An 18,168-nucleotide genomic window follows, 5' to 3' on the forward strand; every position below is an offset into this window, starting at 1 on the left:
CTAACTCAAACATATTTCGTGTGACAAAAAATGTATATTTTCTTTAGTTGAGTGACCAAAGTATAAGATTTTATTAATTGAGTGATAAAAAAAAAATACATTGTTTTGTTAATTGAATGATAGTCCAAACTCGATGAGTAGATACAAAATAAAGGAGATGAGCCCACTATAAATTTCAAATATTCTCATCCATCCCTTAATTGAGAAAACTTTAACGAAGGAAAAAAAGATAGTCCTAGCTAAATAAAAACTTTAGTGACCAAATTAGAAAATTCTGAATAATTTATTGCCTCTTTTTGTCATTTTCTCTTTCTTTTATTTAGTTTTGCTGTGTGCGTAGCAGCCTCAGAATACAGCAAAAGTGGGGAATGATTAGAGTATATATTAGGTGGGATAAAGTCTCTCAGTTTTGCTATTTCGTTTGTTTATGATGTGTGGGCGAATTTTTAGTAGTGGGAATGCACTGTCAGCGTTGAATGAGTAATAACTATACAAATTTGAAATTCAAAATTCAATTTTTACATATATATCATAGATCCAATAATGAAAGTGTATACACTATCAATATATATAAGATTTATTTTTAATTAATTATTTATTTAAATTATATTGTTCCCATATGCATGTCAGCAGGCGACGGCATACACTTTGTCAAAGAAAACGAACCCCTTGACATCTCTTAAAAATCTTTTAGTCCCTCTAGTGCACATATTAATCCAATTCCAAAAATTCCCATAATCTGAAAGGCTTTCCATTTACCACAATAATACAACACAGTATATCATTTATGCTACATGAGTATTTCTGTCCCTAAGTTGCAATGAGATATTCATTTTTCTGTCCCTAAAACCCAAGACACTGAATTTCTCTTAAACAGCCACAAAAAAAAAGGTACTTGGCATTTCTTACCTTTTCCAATGGACACCAACAGAATATTACTGGTTTGTTGCCGACTTCAACAGTTTGCTGCCATGCCAAATTACATCAGCAGATGATAAGACTTGATCAACAAGGAGCTCCATGAGATAAGAGAGATTCGGCACATGGATTGTAATGCTTTCAAAGAATTGATACAATTGAAATGCAAATTCCAGCCGCAGCAATTCAAGAATTTTGACGACTTCTTGTAATACATACAGCCATCTCTTCCAAAAGCTAATTGCCACAATGTAAATGATACTGAGAAAAAGATCATATCCTATTGACCGCTATACTGACAAAGAAACCCAACAGAGCACCAGCAATGACTTCAATCTCTGTGTGGCCAACAGATTCTTTCAGTGGGGTGCAACCAAAAGGAATGCTTTCTGAGTCTCCTTTCACGATTGGCATTCTCCAAGTTCTGTTTTCAGATTTAAGCAGCAATGGAGCATTCGGTACTCTTGGTTGAGAAGATCTAAATTTGCGCAACGAGCTGGCGTCAAAGGTTTCTATATTTGTAGATACTTCTTCTGGAAAATATTCAGTAGAATCATTAACATCACAAGAGGAAAATGACTCTACTTTGTTTCTGAACAAAACCCTGTTTAACACTTTTGCTTGACTTCCCACTTCCCTTCTAACACCCTACAAACGCCAAAATAGACAGGTGAGATCATATGCCCCTGCACTGACTCCTAAGATATATAAGATCACAATTTCCCTGAATTTGTGACGAATTGCAAATCGATCAAATTAACATGGGCAATTCTTACAATCATGAGGTCCAAAGATCAATTTCAATATATACAGGAACCAATGCCAATCTTAACTGAACCATACCATCCAAAAATGTATTACTGGAAGCCGTGTCATGATCACATATTCTACAAAAGAAAAAGGAAAAGGTACACTTCATGCAATATCAGGTTATGTTGAGAATAAGTAGTTATTATTAATTGAAATATACAAGGCACAAGTGCCTAAAAGCTGATTAATAGTTCTGATGAAGAACCTTTTCATCTTGACTGTGTCATAGAAAATGTGGTTTTATCACTCTCTGGAACTAAATCATTCTGAAATGAGGAGGAGCTGCCTCTAGGGCTACATAATAATGCTCCAAAACACTCTTCAGGTCAAGGCACATTCATTGTCATGAAACCGACTTATATACATATGAAGGGCAAATTAGCACATGAACATTAAAATTTATGAATGTTAAACAGATTAAATATGGGATAGAAAGATCGTGGTCATGTCCCTTGAACCATATTATGGCATCTACTTATTAACAAATTCAACACTCAAATGGTGAATGCAGCAGAATATAGCATTACATTGTTTTTGCTTTGTTAATAGTATAACTTAATTTTTCCAACTACATAATTTTGTTACTGGAAGCAAAATAATTGTAGCATATGATAGACTTGGCTAAAGTTGGTGAAGAACAAATACAGGAAATCTTAAGAAGTCGGTCTTGACAATTTAAGGTTGTATAAGTCATATCACTCAGTAGCCTCTAGAACACAAACTGTGGAAATCAAGAGTGTCAAAGAAGAATTTTGATTTATGAGAAAGTTGAAAGAAAGGTGAAAATAGAGGTTGAGATAATATGAGGGACCTTGAAATCAAACTTAAAAATGTCAACCATAACATCTTTAACTAAACAAATATTGTAAGGTCGCAGAGAATGTACTTGGCTACTGCACCAACCTCTAGTAGATTCAGTCACACACAAGCAGCATTTGAATACTTTCAGGAGCCTCTAGGCATCTCTCAATCAAGTTGGAGAGTCACTTTAATCATTTTTCTGATTCTGTTGTTGCTTTTCATGGTACAACATATAGATGAAATGGGGCCTTAGCATATCATGGAAGTGTTTTTCAAATACAATAAAAATTTTTAAAAAGTACTCTAAAAGGTAATCTAAAAATTAGTTTAAATTTTTTTAAAATTTTAAAAAATATCTCAAAATATATACTAGAAACTCTTCTACTCTTAAATATCCCAAAATATTTTCTAAAAATATCCCAAAATATAATATAAAAACTCTACTACAGCAAAATTTTTCAAAAACACCCCCAAAAACAGCTAATCCAAACGGTCCCTTAATTCCATCAAACTGAATAAAGTGTTCGTTTTACTTTGCCCATATAAATTCAAATAGCACAATATGTAGATTTCACCAGGTCTCCTTAGCCAGAGCAATCTTACCACTGTGGCTATTGCAGGCCGGAATTGTCTCTGTTCTTATATCTGCATCCATGCTTCTTAGTTTGCCAGCACGCCATGTGCAGCATGGAGTAAAGTCTCAGATATGGCTTTCCTAGGCATTTCTATTTCACCATTCAGGTAACACCGTTAATTTTTTTTGCAATTTGGCTGCAGTGGACTAAAAATGCTTTTGTCAGGACATTCTCCTAAAAACCACTCCAAACTAATGGAACCCTGCCAAACATGCATAGGAAAAGCTCAGATGGCGCAAAGCCCCAGCCCAGAAACAACGAGCTGGACCTAAATCATTGTCCATCACTATTATCCCCACGCATTCAATGTGGATTAACTCTCAGAGGTGTAATGAAAGCTTTAACCCTGTAATTTGTGCCCAGCAGCCTCATATTTCGAGGCAATCAAACCCAATGCACGATTTGGGAATTAGGATGTTATTGAAATCTCACTCTCAGAAGTTTTTTTTTTTTTTTTTTGGGACACAGATGTCATTGATATCTCAAGGTAACAAGTTCAGCTTTCAGGATTTAGAATGAAGTAAAAGGGGGAAAAATCAAACTTTCAGCACAAACCTGTGCATCGTACATAACAATGCCAGCATAAATAACCGCTAAACCAAAAATTGCATCAGAGAAACCCCTGAAATAGGGAAAAGGGACAAAAAAAAAAAATGGAACTTAGATTACTTAGATTAGTTCAGTAATAGCATTCTTCCAGCTAAGACTTACTAAGAATCAAGTCAATGGAGCAAAACAAGTCTTGTAATAGTACATATACGTCTTGCTTTCGACAAAGTGAAAAAAACGATGGAAATGAAGCATACCTTTCTAGGCCAAGGATTGTTGCAGTCGCAACAACTGCCTGTGGAGTGGGAATAGATAGAAATCAATGACTATATTTATAACTTAAAAGAAAAAAAAATCAGTGTGGCAAAAAGCTACAAAGTTGAGCTCTTCCCTCCCTAGCCCCTCCTGAAAGTGAAATTTTCAAGCGAAACGAACGCTGTTAGGTTATAATAAAATATTCATCCATTTCAAGGCTATCGAACTAGCAGTCTTTTTTTTAAAAAAAAAATTGGAAATAAAGGAGGGTGAGGGAAAGAGAGAGAGAGAGAGGGAGGGAAATTACAGAGGAGTGCGTAGAAGGGAGCCCTCCAGCCTGAAAGGCACTCTTCAAATCGAATTTGTTGCCGTGGAGAATCGCTGAAGTAAAAGGCTTTGAGAGTTGGCCAAGGGCCGCGGATACAGCTGCTGCTATTAAAACCTACAGTCATAACTATCCTAGTGTAAATAACAACAAACACCTCCATAACTAACGCATTAAAAAAGAATATATACGTATTCGTGTAAAAACTAGCAACCCCAACCTTGTTGTGGACGATGTCAACGATTTCAACATTGGAAGCACACAGCGTTGAGAAACAGCTACTACTAAGTGTCCTTGTAGAAGATAATGTTGGGCCGGCGTTGCTTCTGAGAAAGTGGTGGCGGTATTGGCCAAGTTGAATTTCTCCGGAGGAACCAGAACCACTCAAGTGAGGACGGAATACGTGCTTCCTCATCTCACCATATCTTTCGCTGTTGGACACCACAACTCTCGAATGTATCGAAAAGCTCCAACCTTGCAGCAACATCATCATCCCCCTCCTCCTCTCACTTATCCTACTCCCCTCCCACCTGCCTCAGCTCAGCTTCACTCTTCCCCGGTCAATGGCTTTTTTTTTCCCCTTTAGTCAATGGCTTTAATTTAATAGGGGCGGCTTTGCCATACGTATGGATGTTGGCCGTCCCGTTTGTATTTTTTGTTGGTACGGAGCTGCCAACTTGGGTTGTCAAATTAGCAATATGCAAGTTGGCTTCCAACACCCGGGGGCGGCATTCAAAAAAAACACCTGGGTGCGTATTATAAGTATTCTGCTACAGCTTAGTTTGTCAAATTAGCAATATGCAAGAAATAATTAAATAATTATGGATGTCTGGTTCCTATCTAATAACAAATTTATCACTAGTTCTAAGGTGATAAAGTTAAAACGCTGTCATGAGATAATATAATTATAAAACTATCATGATTTTCAAGGTGGTAAAACCTTCAAGATCATAAACTTGTCACGACTTTTCAGAAGATCTTATTAATAATTATAGTTAATTGGTATATTTTGAACTACTTTCCTGATGATCTTATCAACAATTGTAGTTAATTGATATATTTTAAACTCTTTTGTACTCTCCTATAAATAAGGGTCATCCCCTCTCTTAGAAATACTAGGCTTGGTGCCCCGTGAGTTCTGCGGGGTGTCCATTATTAACTGTCTTAGGGTAATGTAAGATTTATTTAATAACATAGATTTGAAGTATTTTGTATGATAATGGAGTTGGAAGAGTGGATAGAGGAGTGATATATTGGATTGATTTATTTATAAATAGATATAGTAAAATTGTTGCGATTTGTATTGTGTTTTTTAAAATTAATACGATCTAAAGATTTGATGGATAATATTGGTTTCAAAATTTTTTATTTTAATTTAGTGATAAGTAAATATTATTTAAATTAATGGAATTTATGTTATTTTTTTAAAGTTGATAGGATGGAAAGTTAGGTGGAGAATTACACTGAGAGTGTTATAATTTATTATACTTTGGGCGTTGGTAGTTTATGTATTTTAGGATGATGATATTTTCATAATTTGGATAGCTAGGATGAGAGAGTGTGCTTTGTTGCAATGGAAAAGTCTATGGAAAGGATATAAATGAACGGGGAATTTGTTGAAAAATAAATGGATAATAGATTTTTTTTGACAAAATTTGATATAGTTTGGGTGTTGTGTAATGAGAAAAATTAATAATTTGGAATAATTTGATATTGTAGCTTGGTAAAATACGTGTTTATTAATTAAGTAGGTTTTTTTTTTCTATGAGTAAAGATGATATTGATTTAGTTATGAATGAATGTGATTTTTTTTTCGCAAAAAGGTCTTTATTAAGTCACATAAGGAAAAATGCAGCCACAACAGCGACAATCCAAGAGGGATCTAGCATCGCCTCCTGCGGAAGTTAGGGAATCCTAGTCTATCCAGACATATTTCACCACGAACCAAGAGAGGTACCATGTCAAAGGAGGTAAACACAGAGTCCACTTCGCTGACGGCTCCCAATTTGGCCAGCCTGTCTGAAGGCTTGTTAGCCTCTCTGTAGCAATGCGTAATCGACCGGAACAGCCTCCTATGCCACATTAGATCCTCCACTTCCCTTTGCAGCCACCAGGGACATGCCTGATCACCTGATATGATTCGAACCAAGGATAACGAATCCATCTCCAGATGCAACTCTAAATACCCCATAGCAATGCACTATTGCACCCCACAAGCTAATGCCTTCAACTCTGCGTGTAGGCTTGTTATGACACCCAAGGAACACGAAAATGCCAGAACAAAGTCTCCTTGAGAATCCCGAAGCACTCCCCCGCCTCCACTCACCCCTGGATTCCCCAGAGAACACCAATCTTTATTGAGCTTATATCCCCCACCCGAGGCCACCCCACTTAACCTGCAGAACGGTAACTATTGTCGGACGAGCCACTAGGGCCGAGTGCAACCTCTCCCACGAGCCACTAGGCCACGCTATAGTTGGGAATTGAACCTTGAGTAACTCCCGTATCCTGACCAAGACACGGCCAGCCACACCTCCCCCCGTTGTCCTTCCCCCATTCATTAACGTCCTATTTCTTGCACACCACAATTCCCAACAGATGACCGAAAGGAGCACACGATACACAAAGGTCACATACCGCTGCTGTGCCAGTCGGCTCCACCATGACATCACCATGTGACGGACTGAGCTGATACGGTCCGAAGCCCCCGCTTGAATCTCAAATGTCCTCCATACCTGCCGGGCGGTATCCCCCGAGCAAAAGAGGTGATTCAAGCGTTCCTCCTGGGTAGTCGTGTAGCAAAAGCATCTAGATGGCCCGTGGACATCCAACTTGCGCAATTGGTCCACTAGAGGCAACCTACTCGATAACAAGCGGAGCATGAAAAACGAAATCGTTATAGGCAAAGACTCATGCCAAACGGAGCGGCCCCAAATGATCTATGCGAGTGGCCCCGAACGACCGCCACGGCCAAAGAAACTGTGAACTCCCCATTGGGGGTTAAACTCCAAACCATCCTGTCCTCCCCTAGCAGGGGTGGCGGCCTACAGAACATAACCAGCCGCACAAGCTCCGGTTGCAACACCTGTGAGAGAGAGCAGCCGTCCCACTCCCCTCCCGTCACAAAATCCGCCACCCGGTGATCCTGAAATTCCTCCACACTTCTGCAAAGCGGGGCAGACCCCAACCAGTTATCGTGCCAGAAGTCCATAGCTCCTGCCCTTACAATCCACCCTATGTGCCTCTCCATGATCCCCTGGACCTTACACATCCGTCTCCATGTGGAGGAAGGACCCAATCTCTCCTTTGCCAAACAAGGATGCCTGCCCCTACAGTATTTGGAAGCCATGAACGAAGCCCAGAGGGAGAGCCCCTGCTTAAACTTCCACCACAACTTCATGGAGAAGGCCTGAATGAATGTGATTGAAATAGATGGAAGTTATATTTTTGAATTAATAGAATCTGAATAAGTAAAGGATAATATTTTGAGAGCTGAGAGATTTTATATATTAATAGTTTATTAATAAATGGATATTATTGAAAGTAAGGTGATGTGTATAAATTTTTTTATAAGAAATAGAAATGGTTGCACATGAAAATTATAGAGTTTAATCACTAGAATTTGCAATAGAATTTTTAAATATTTATTGTTTGATGTTTATGTGACTTATTTTATGTTACTTAAAGTTGTAGTGAATTTTGTATTAATATATAGATATAGGTATATGATATATTTTGTAATATATATATGTGTATGTATATATATATGCGTGTGTGTGTTTAGTATTTTATTTTAGGTGATATAATGGTTTAATTTTTTTAGTGTTTAGATTTTTTGTGGTTTTGTTTGTTTGTTATATTTTTATTTATTTATATATGTGTACATATATATGTATATGTCCATTTAATATTTTATTTGAGCTTGTATAATTGTTTAATATTGTTTTAGCATGTCTATCTTTTCCAGTTTTGTTTGTTCGTTATATTTGTGGCGTTCCTATTTGTCTTGTGATTCATGTGTCAATATGATTTTTTTTAATTGCATCATTTATATTTTTGTTTATATATATATATAAGGGTGTGGTTTTAAGTATTTGTATGTAAATTTCTAGTAGTTTGGTTATCTTTGTTATAGTTTTAGAGAAAAGTTTGTCTTTTTTTATTTTGGTTTTCAGTGGTATATTTTCCAATTTTTGAATTTTTGAAATATTATCGAAGTAACATTTTTGAAATAGAGGGAAATTATCCTATATTTTTAAAAACAATTAGTCATATTAATGCAAGCTAATACAAAACATCACAATTGATTTATATTTATTAGATATGGACAAAATTTTCATCTATATATATATTTTTTAGAAAATCAATATTTCTATCGATACATATATGTTTTGCAGAAAATGAATATATATAAAAAGGCACACAATTAATCATCAATTTGTATTGACCGCATTTATGCTACCCAATCTTAAAATACAAAAGCTTTAAGTTAATACACACAAATAGAATGTGAGAATATATATAGATTTGTATAGCTCAAAAAATTCGTGTTTGCATTGGGGAATGGAAGGTAGCGGCACCTGCAACAAACAAAAGCAAAGAAATAATAATTAAGAGATATGACAAGCTAAAAACCATAAAGTACAAAATTGACAGCAAAATTAAAAAGAAACCAACACAAAAGGGCATGATTGGAATAAAGATGATAAAATGCAATATAAGGACTGCCGCAATAGCAGACAATAAACTCCACAGCGGGCCCCCCATGATGCTGAAAGACACAAAAGTCCAAAATCATTCGTAGAATTGCATCGAAACCTGGACAATCAACTATAGCTCATGACTTAGCGCATTATGTAGTTCAGGATGATTATTTGATATGAATAACACTTATTATATGTTAATACAAAGTGGTACAATTGATTTATACATATTAGATACACACAAAATTTTTGTTCATTCGTATATATTAGATATACATATGATTTTCATTGATATGTGTTAATACAAAGCAGAATAATTGATTTATATTGATTAGATACACATAAAATTTGTATTGATTTGTATATATTAGATGCACACAGAATTTTTATCGATTTGCATATTTTTTTGAAAATCAATATTTTTGTTAATAAATACATTTTGGAGAAAGTTAATAAATATAAAAGAGTAGAGAAATTATATTCTGGAGAAAGTTAATAAATAAGCGAATAAATATAAAAGGCCAGGGAAAATTATAAACATAAAAATGAATCCTTTTTTAAATCATAAAAACACACACAAATAAAATGGCCAAAGATAGCAATTGCAGCAGCAGAAGATAGAACAAACAAAAGGACAAAATTGACAACAAAATTACAAATAAACCTGGACAAAAGGGCACAATCGGAATAAGCTAACAAAAACAAAATGAGGAAAAAAGCAACAGCAAGCAAAGTGGTTGCATGGAGTTTGGTAAAAGACAAAAAAAGGGCAAAGTCAGCCCCGGAATCATATGGAAACCAGCATAATCAACTGTAACTCAAGCCTTGGGACTTTATGTAGTTTAGATGTAGAGCTCAAAATCATTTGAGAAAATAAAAGAATACTTTTCTTTCTTATTTACCTTTCTCTTTTTCTAAATTCATCAATTTTCTTGATTTTTTTAGCATATTGCCCACCATATAAAGAATATAAATCCTATAGTTTTATTAACATATCTAGTCTATGCATGAATGTCGTTGTTTCCAATTGAGTTCCAATTGCTAACGTGGTGCGCTGGTATTGGCTGATTGGTGGTCGTCTGGCCCGTGCGAATTTCCAATTGATGGTCGTCCATTGCCACACGTGAATTCTTTTGTTTGCTCAGACGTTTAGCAATCCTTTTGTTTCTTTGTTTGCTGTTTGCTGGGAAGTGTTCCACTAAAATTTGGTAGTACTCCATGTGCGCATTTTTTTTGTGCAGGTCTTTGACCACCGGATAAACTAGCAAGAAGAAGTCTTCCTCAATTCCTCAATTCTTGGCTTTTGCAACAAAGCTATTGGCTGAAGAGTGGCAGAGCTGGTCAATTCACATGAATCACCTCAATTCGTCAACCCGTTGTTCTAGAAGCTTCTTTCTCGTGGTTTCCTCATGTTCTTCTCTCTTGAGTTTTCATATTCCTCTCAAATCCACTGTTTCTCCATTTTTGTTCTGTATACATTTTTCCCACTTGATTAAATTTTCTCTCATTCTCTGATAAGTTTCATATTTTTTTTTCACAAGTTGAGAGGTCAAACTATCAACTAAACCATGAAGAAATGTGGAGATTGTTCTCTAAAGGTGAACACTTTTTCTGTGACTTTTTTTTTTTGCTTTTTTGTACATTTTCTCCGGATTTTTTCCCTTATATCTCCCTAATAAAACTTTTCTGGCCAAGGTATCTGTTGGATAAATAAGAAAGGAAAAAACGATGCAATCTTTCTGTGTTCGATGGCCGTTTTCTTTCTCGAGATTTGTTATCAACAGATGTGATTTTCTTAGATCTTCAAAAAACCACGTCTAATTTTTTTTTTCTTTTGTGATGTTGCGATGTTGTAGGTATGAAATTTGGAGATTTTCTCCATCGTCGTCATGCTATTTTGCAAGTTTTTTCCCTCTTTTGAAGTCTCTTTTCCTCTCTTATCGTTTGTTTTATCTGATTGACAACAACAAAACCAAAGATCTAGTTGGGATTTTTTGCTTCAGTTCAAAATTTGTTTTTTCCTTCTTTTTTCAAAGCTTCTCTAGCCTTTTGTGTTTTTTTCCCTTTCATTTTTAATTTCCTTTTTTCCCCTTTTGTGATGTTTTGATGTCGCAGTTACGAAATTTGCAGATTACCTCCACCATTCTTATGCTTTTTTCTAAATTTTTCCTCCTTTTTTAACGGTAAGTTCTATATGGTTATTTTCTCAAAAAAGACTTATTTTTGTTGTATCCTCCCCTTACTTTTGCCTTATTTCCATCTTTTTTTTCCCGTGACTAAAGACACGTTAGAATGGATTTAACAAATTTGATTAAGTTCTTTCTGGTGGATTTAAAAAGTTTTTTGCCCATGTATGATTATATAATTTGTATATTTTTGTGATGTTGCAGGTCCAAAAATTGGAATTTCTTTTATTCTCTCAAAAAACTACTAATGTAGTAGTATGGATCAACATTATTCCCAGCCTGTTTTGCATAATATTGGTGAATATTTTGAGTGAGCCTTGTTCTATTCGCTTATATGTGATTACAGTTTATACTCTACTTTTCTTTATTTTTTTCTATGCAAAAGATATTGTTTTGGATTTTTTTCCATTTATTTATTTGTTTTTATGACCTATTAGATGTAAGTTTCAATTTTGGTTATCATGAGGTGTTTATCCTCTTAGTTGTGTCTTGGAAAGTTTAGTTTTCTGACATGTTTCCTTGAGCCTTTTATATTGAAGATTTATAAATCCTCACTAGATGTTGAGACTATTTGTGTACTTCATGGGTCTGTCCCTTTTGTGTTTTTTTGTAAGTAGGGTTGCTTTTTTTTCTCTTCTTGTTTTCCCCCCTTTTTTGTTCTAAAGTACTGTAATGATACAATCATATTTTATTTATCAAATGTTTGATAGAATGTTAAAACCATTAATTTGTTATATAGTAGCTAAAATTGGAAAAAAAAATTGTCCACTCTAACCCACTTTCTTGACTTTTAACCGAAAGGCTTTGTTCCTCTATCCATGAATTTCCTCTTCCTCTTCTCATGGTCTTCACTTGCTAACAAAAAAGGAGAGCTATATATGCTTATGTTATCTCTTCTTCTATTGTAGTTTTAAAAAAAGAAAAGTGGAGATTGTTCTGTGATAAAGCCTCTAAAATTTCTCAAGGTAATTTCCTCTATTTTATAGTATTTTTTGTATCATCATTTGGCCAGTAACGCTTACTAATTCTTCTGCACAGAGGTTATGCAAGGCTTCCTTTTTTCCACCTCTAACATCAGTGCACATGAGGTGATAAAGTGGGTGTATTTCTCCTGTTCTTTTGTTTAGGCCTTTATTTTCCATAGTTTGGTTGCCCGGTCTATGTGATTATCCTCCGGAGAAATGTTTTTGCTAAAGTTCTCTCCTGAATTTCTCACTTTTGGCCATGGGCTCGAGGAGTCTGGAAACGTTCGTCATAGTCCCTTTTCTTTTGGCCATGGGCTTGAGGAGTCTGGACAACCAAGTTTAATTCTTTTTTTAACTGATCTTTATTTTGTTGAATGTCTCTAACAAATATTTGTGTTATACACTAATATGTATTATTGCCTTTTAAGGTGGTTTTTTCTTTCCACCTTATTTATCACATACATTCAATAGATGATTTTACCCTTTTTATCTCTTTTTTCCAATTTACCTAATTCAATATGCATTGTCAGGTTCTCTATATTGAGCTGAGGAACATTATGATTTGTTATCTAACATTCGGCAATTAGTTAAGGTACTTTTTGTCATACTTTTTGTTCTTTAATAGTTATCAAGCAATTGGGGGCCTTTTACAACATGTATGTGTTTTGTTTGTCCACTGCAACTAGGTATTATCAGGAATTTGTATTTAATTATATGCTTTTGGTATTATGTTAAATATTTTAACATAGGACTCTACTTCTTCTAAATTTTCAAGTCTCAACTTGTGCACTGATTATTAAAACCATTGACATTCATGTATTTGCTAATAATTGGGTGTTCGGTTTTAGTTTGTGAAGTTGCATATCTGTTAATTTCAATGAATTCATTTGAATGAAGACAATAAATAATGCTTTGCATTTGATGCTTGCTAATAATCAGTGGTTTATTCCAAGGGGGCAAATCTTGCTTTATTTTTTTTTAATCTTAACCCCTTTTTAAAAACTAGAAGTGAGATTTTTTGTCCTTGATAGGTTTACCTTCCAATATGTAATTGTTGACTGGAATTGTTTACAGCCTAGAGGGGCTTGACTTTTATGATAATTTCTTGGGATGCTTGATTTCAAAAAATTAATGATAAATCTCATTTTGTGCTTGTGAAATGAATGGTGGAATTTTCCCTTTCTATAAGGCAGAGACGTTGTTTGGATTTAAGCGTTTTGTCTTTATTATTTTCTTAAATATGCTTTTAGTACTTCTGGTAATAAAAGAGTTTCACTCATTTGCACTTTATATGGTTAGGTTCTGACGCCCCCACTTCTCCCAAGAACGAATCCAAGGGTATCCGCGGGACACCTACCCAACTCTCGCCAAGACTCGGGACAATTCCAATTCAAACCTAGTCTAATACTAATAATGAAAGTCGAAATAAAATACAAAGTCATTTCCGTATATAAATATCCAGTCTTACATCACAATCTCAAATTTACAATCACTTTTCCCAAAATATACAACATCCAAGAGTGTCTAGTCGATTACAATCAAAACACTAATACAAAAGTACCTCAATTCGGCATTTCCTTAACTCCTTCCAATCGGGTTCCTGTTATGAAAAAACAAACTAATCGGATGAGTTGACGCTCAGTGAGTCCAAGAAAAGCATGCAAGCAGGTAATTCAAATAGCAATAAAGTTAGTACGAGAGATAAAGCTATAACATTCAAGTAATTTTCGAATATTCGCAAAACACATTCAAGAAAAATACGGGAACTCTTAGGAGCTCATTTCCACTTGTTTTGCCAAAATTCAATCAATAGTCCGTCAAACTTTACTTATTCTATTTATGATTCTGAGACGAATGAGAGGTACCTCCCACCCGAATCGGTGTGGTACATACCATCGCTCAGTGGTCGAATATACGTTTATGGTTTTGAGTCGAATGAGAGGTACCTCCCACTCGAATCGGTATGGTACATGCTATCGCTCAAAGAACCGATTATACGATTATAATTATAAGGGTTGATGACATTCAGTCCAATCGATAAATACCGTTATAGGCCGATAAACAACGCTCAAACCGACGATTCCAAATAAGAATCACAAATACGAATTACATCCACATTACTATGTACAAGTCGAATATGAATTTTCATAGCAAAATACGAATATAATTTCGTTCAAAAGAGAACGAATGCGGTAAAATACACACTTGTTTCAAAATTTCAAATTCACACAACAGATAAGAAATAGTTAACCACTTAGCAACAAATTCATACACTTGACATTCACCAATACAAGAAAACAAGGAAGTGTGTCCACTTCAAGGTTCAGGCGTCTACCGTGGGATCCTCTTAAAGGTCCTTTTGGGTGCCTGAGTAATTGATAATAAACTATCACTTATAAACTCCAATTATCATGAAAGATCGCACACTTGTATAATTTAGAAAATATCGTGAAGATGAGTCTAAAATTTCTTGTAAATCAAGACTTTAAAGTAGGATTCAAGAACACAAGAAAATCTGGTTTTCATCTTTGAAATCAAGTGTAAAATGATCAAGTGATATCAAAGGAAAAAAGAGTGTTTGAAAAATTCCATTTCCTTTAAGTTAGAATTTTCAGATTTGTTACACGTATTTTGAAAAATTGTATCTCACTCTCTACAAGTTCAAAATTGAAAATTTTGGTAATGTTGGAAACTACTTCTAAAGTATCAAAAGTTCCTAGAAGACACCTTTCCATGAGTCCAAATGGAAGATATTCAAAATGTGGCTCAAAATGGCTATTTTGGAATGCCAAGACAGATTTGGGTTAATTTTTGGCGAAGTTTGGAAATTCGGCAAATTTCAAATAATACGAACTAGCCTCTAAAATTTGGAACTCAATTAGAGTTACAATCAAAATTTTCAACACAACAAGCGGAACAAGAATTGGAGTTTTGAGCACACAGAATTAGAGTTTTCTGGTGGTGACTTTCTTTTAATTGGCAAAAGATTTTTCACAATTTACCTGAGAATGAAAATTGTGATTCAACTTAAGGTGACATAGCAATAACAAAATAAATGTGCTTAAGAATAAAATGGGCTAAGGCTCGCAAAGAATCATAGTCTTTAAGTTTTTATTAAATAAAAAAGGTCAAATCATTTCTAATGAAACTATTGCATTACTTTGGCATTGATTGTAAACTATGGACACATTTTGTTTTATTATTGGTTATGCATGCAAGTTTTTTGTGTAATTTTCTAACTGAAGGGGGAGAATTAGCAAGCATTAAGGGGAAAGCTAAGTGATTTAGTTGTCTTTAACTTCTACTTCTATGCCTGTGATTGTGTTCAAGCATGTTCTAACACTTGATTGAGAAGTTTGGTCAGCTTTTGCTACCACAATTGTTGAAGAAAAAAATCAGTAATAAAAAGTTATATAGGGGTTAGAACAAAAGATAACGAAGTTAAAATAGCAAAATGATGATGTGGAAGGTTAATAATATTGCTATCATGGTAAAGTTTGCTATGTTTTTTTTTTAAATCTTTCTCCTGATCAAAAGTAGAAGATGAGAAGAAAAATAAGCAAATTAAAATAAAAACATGGATTTTCAACCTAATCGAGTCATGTAAAATAGCTGTGAACGGATGTTGTGTACGACGCATGATTTTTTTGCATTGTAATTTCTTCTTCTTTCTTAGTACTTTTCTAGCCTTTTGATTTTTTTGTGGGGTTTAGTAGTCTAATTTTTGTGTATTAATTTGTCTATATATGTTGCAGGTGCAAAAAATCAGAAATTTCTTCCAGCATCAGGTTCTATAAAATTTTTTCCTTTAATAACGTGCATCCTATTTGGTTGTCTTTTTAAAAAATACAAATTTAGCATTCTGTTTCCATCTTGTGCCTAATTTTTTAAGGATTTTTGCCATATTGGAATCTTAATTTTGTTTTCCAGAATGCATTTAACAAATTTGAGGAAGTTCTTTTATGATTTTTTCCTTTCAAAGATATTTTTGGACTATCTAATATGTTTATTTTTTGTGATATTACAAGTCCAAAGATTTGAACTTTGCTTTCATTTTCTTTCGTGGTTTTTCCTCATCTCTTGTAATTCTTGCTTTTGTTTGCTTTGCTTAACTACTTTTTTTCCTTCCTCAAGTGAAAAAAATAGAAAACAAATGATTTTGTGTTTGTGGGGTTCCAAAGTAAACGTTTGGAGCAAAGCAGAAAAGAAAATGTGAAATTTGTTAGATTGTGGGGTTGTATGTTTTTGTGATTTTTGTAAATTGTGGTTATATTCATATTCGAGAGTTGAAGCAAAGAAGTTGGGACTGTTAGCTAAGCCATATTTGGCGAGAGCGCAATCAATGTGTAGATTGGTTGGCTAAATGCAGCATATGATCCATCCGGGTTATAAGTTCCCGAGAGATGCGAGATTTGTTTGAAGTGGATGTGTTAGGAGTTGCATATCATTATTTTGTTTCTATTTAAGAGGTTATGACCTCTTCCAATGTACCAAATAAATAAATAAAAAGGTTCCTTTATGATATATATATATATATCTTTGGTGCTTCTTGCAGGATTTTTTTTCCCTTTTGATTGGTCTTATCCTAATGTTGTAAAACTGCTCTGGCAGCAAAAGTGTATAGAAATTTTGAGGTTGCATTCCTCAAAATTCAAAAGACAAGAATATCTTAAGAATGAATTTGGAATTATATTGAGTAATGCAAATATGTTAATATAGTTGCTTTTAAGTATGAGATTTCATTTGTAAATATTGAGGATACCAAAATATAATTTGTATGTTGGGTCAATGGCCAATAGTATATGTCCTTATCATGTCTTTCTCATGTCCTATTGTATCTTTTAAAGGTATTGTATTATAATTTTCATCTTTTGAACTTTATATTTTTAATAATTTTAAACTAATTATATACTTTTTAAGAACACAATTTTGAATATTTTGTTTATCATTCACATTTATAATAATTTGTAAACTAAGTGAGTATAATTGGGCATTTATCCACCGCGCATCGCGCAGTGAATCCCTCCTAGTAATACGTTATGCGCTAAGGCTTAAATTCTCCCAGTTCCTTCTTCAGTCGGTTGAAAGCTTCTGTCCTAGACGAATTAGTAGTCGTACTTTCTCAAATGTAGTTGAAAGCTACGGCTACATCTTTTGAGGGCCCTAAGAAGTAGTTCTATGGGCATGTCATCTTCTAAAAGTCAGTCAGTTCCCCCTCTGTTCCACGGGTCTCTATTTCCGATCAAAAGTAAAACACGAGTTTCTACATTGAGCAAAGGTGAAACATAAGTCTTTATTTCGAATGATTGTTGAACACATGTTTCAATTCTTAAACTCTCCTTAAGGTAAGTTTCTTCTTTACAAATTTGTTTTACTTTCGTATGCCTAACTTCTAAATAATCTGTAACGCCTTAAAACAACCAATGCAAAGATCATAAACGAAACAATAAGTAAATAAAAACAGGGAAAGAATTGCAAACCAATTAACTACCCAACTCCTCTTGAGCTTGTAGATTAATTGAAACAAACTACTTCAAGTTGATGAATTACAATCACTCTTGTGTACAAAGGAAGGTTCACCTCCTCCTTGCCCCGAACTCCACTCGGTCAAGCCAGGACGTTTTACTATCCCTCAGGACAACCCTCACAGAGCTACACTCATGAAAGATTCATTCACAAATGAAAAGCTTACAATGAACCTCACACCACTAAGACTACAAATCTTCTTTGAAGAGTATTTTCTCACTAAAATCACTCTAGATCTTTTGTATCTTCAGTGTGCAAAAGTTGTTTGAAGTATCTAATCAACCACTATTTATATAGAACCAAGAAAGAGCCTCATTAAAGCTTCCAACGGATAGAAAGTAGCTGAAGAGTCAACTAGCCGTTGGAGTGTCGGACGTCCGATGCTAGCGTCCGATACTGTCGGACGTCCGGTAGCCCTGTTTTGTGCGTCCGACAGCAGGCAGAGAGTTTAAGAGATTTTCTTCAATTCCTTCGGACGTCCGGTGCAAGCTCTTT

The 18,168-nt window shown here is 34.6% G+C and overlaps 1 protein-coding gene across 3 annotated transcripts; it reads right to left on the reverse strand.

The window, feature by feature from the left end:
• Positions 1 to 1,021: 1,021 nt before the first annotated feature.
• Positions 1,022 to 4,991, reverse strand: LOC113690982 (uncharacterized). 3 transcript variants are annotated; one of them, XR_003448525.2, is made up of 7 exons: positions 4,514 to 4,991; positions 4,276 to 4,410; positions 3,971 to 4,008; positions 3,720 to 3,786; positions 3,133 to 3,366; positions 2,632 to 2,743; positions 1,402 to 1,566 (listed from the first exon to the last, which is right to left on the reverse strand). XR_003448525.2 is itself a non-coding variant. In XM_027209146.2 (5 exons), exons 1-5 carry the CDS (start codon positions 4,784 to 4,786, stop codon positions 1,192 to 1,194), a joined length of 888 nt encoding a protein of 295 aa, XP_027064947.1. In that variant the 5' UTR covers positions 4,787 to 4,974; the 3' UTR covers positions 1,022 to 1,191. The 3 variants fall into 3 exon arrangements, 1 of the variants encoding a protein (XP_027064947.1); XR_003448524.2 differs by lacking the exon at positions 2,632 to 2,743; XM_027209146.2 differs by lacking the exons at positions 2,632 to 2,743; positions 3,133 to 3,366 and having other exon boundaries at positions 1,022 to 1,566; positions 4,514 to 4,974.
• Positions 4,992 to 18,168: the final 13,177 nt, after the last annotated feature.

Source organism: Coffea arabica, chromosome 7e, assembly GCF_036785885.1.
Source record: "Coffea arabica cultivar ET-39 chromosome 7e, Coffea Arabica ET-39 HiFi, whole genome shotgun sequence".
NCBI lineage: Eukaryota > Viridiplantae > Streptophyta > Magnoliopsida > Gentianales > Rubiaceae > Coffea > Coffea arabica.

Coding starts and splice junctions, on each gene's coding strand:
- LOC113690982 (XM_027209146.2), bottom strand. CDS start 4,786: ATGATGATGTTGCTGCAAGGTTGGAGCTTTTCGATACATTCGAGAGTT. Junction 4,009..4,275: donor TCCCTTCTACGCACTCCTCT/GTAATTTCCCTC, acceptor CCCACTCCACAG/GCAGTTGTTGCGACTGCAAC. Junction 3,787..3,970: donor ACAATCCTTGGCCTAGAAAG/GTATGCTTCATT, acceptor TCCCTATTTCAG/GGGTTTCTCTGATGCAATTT.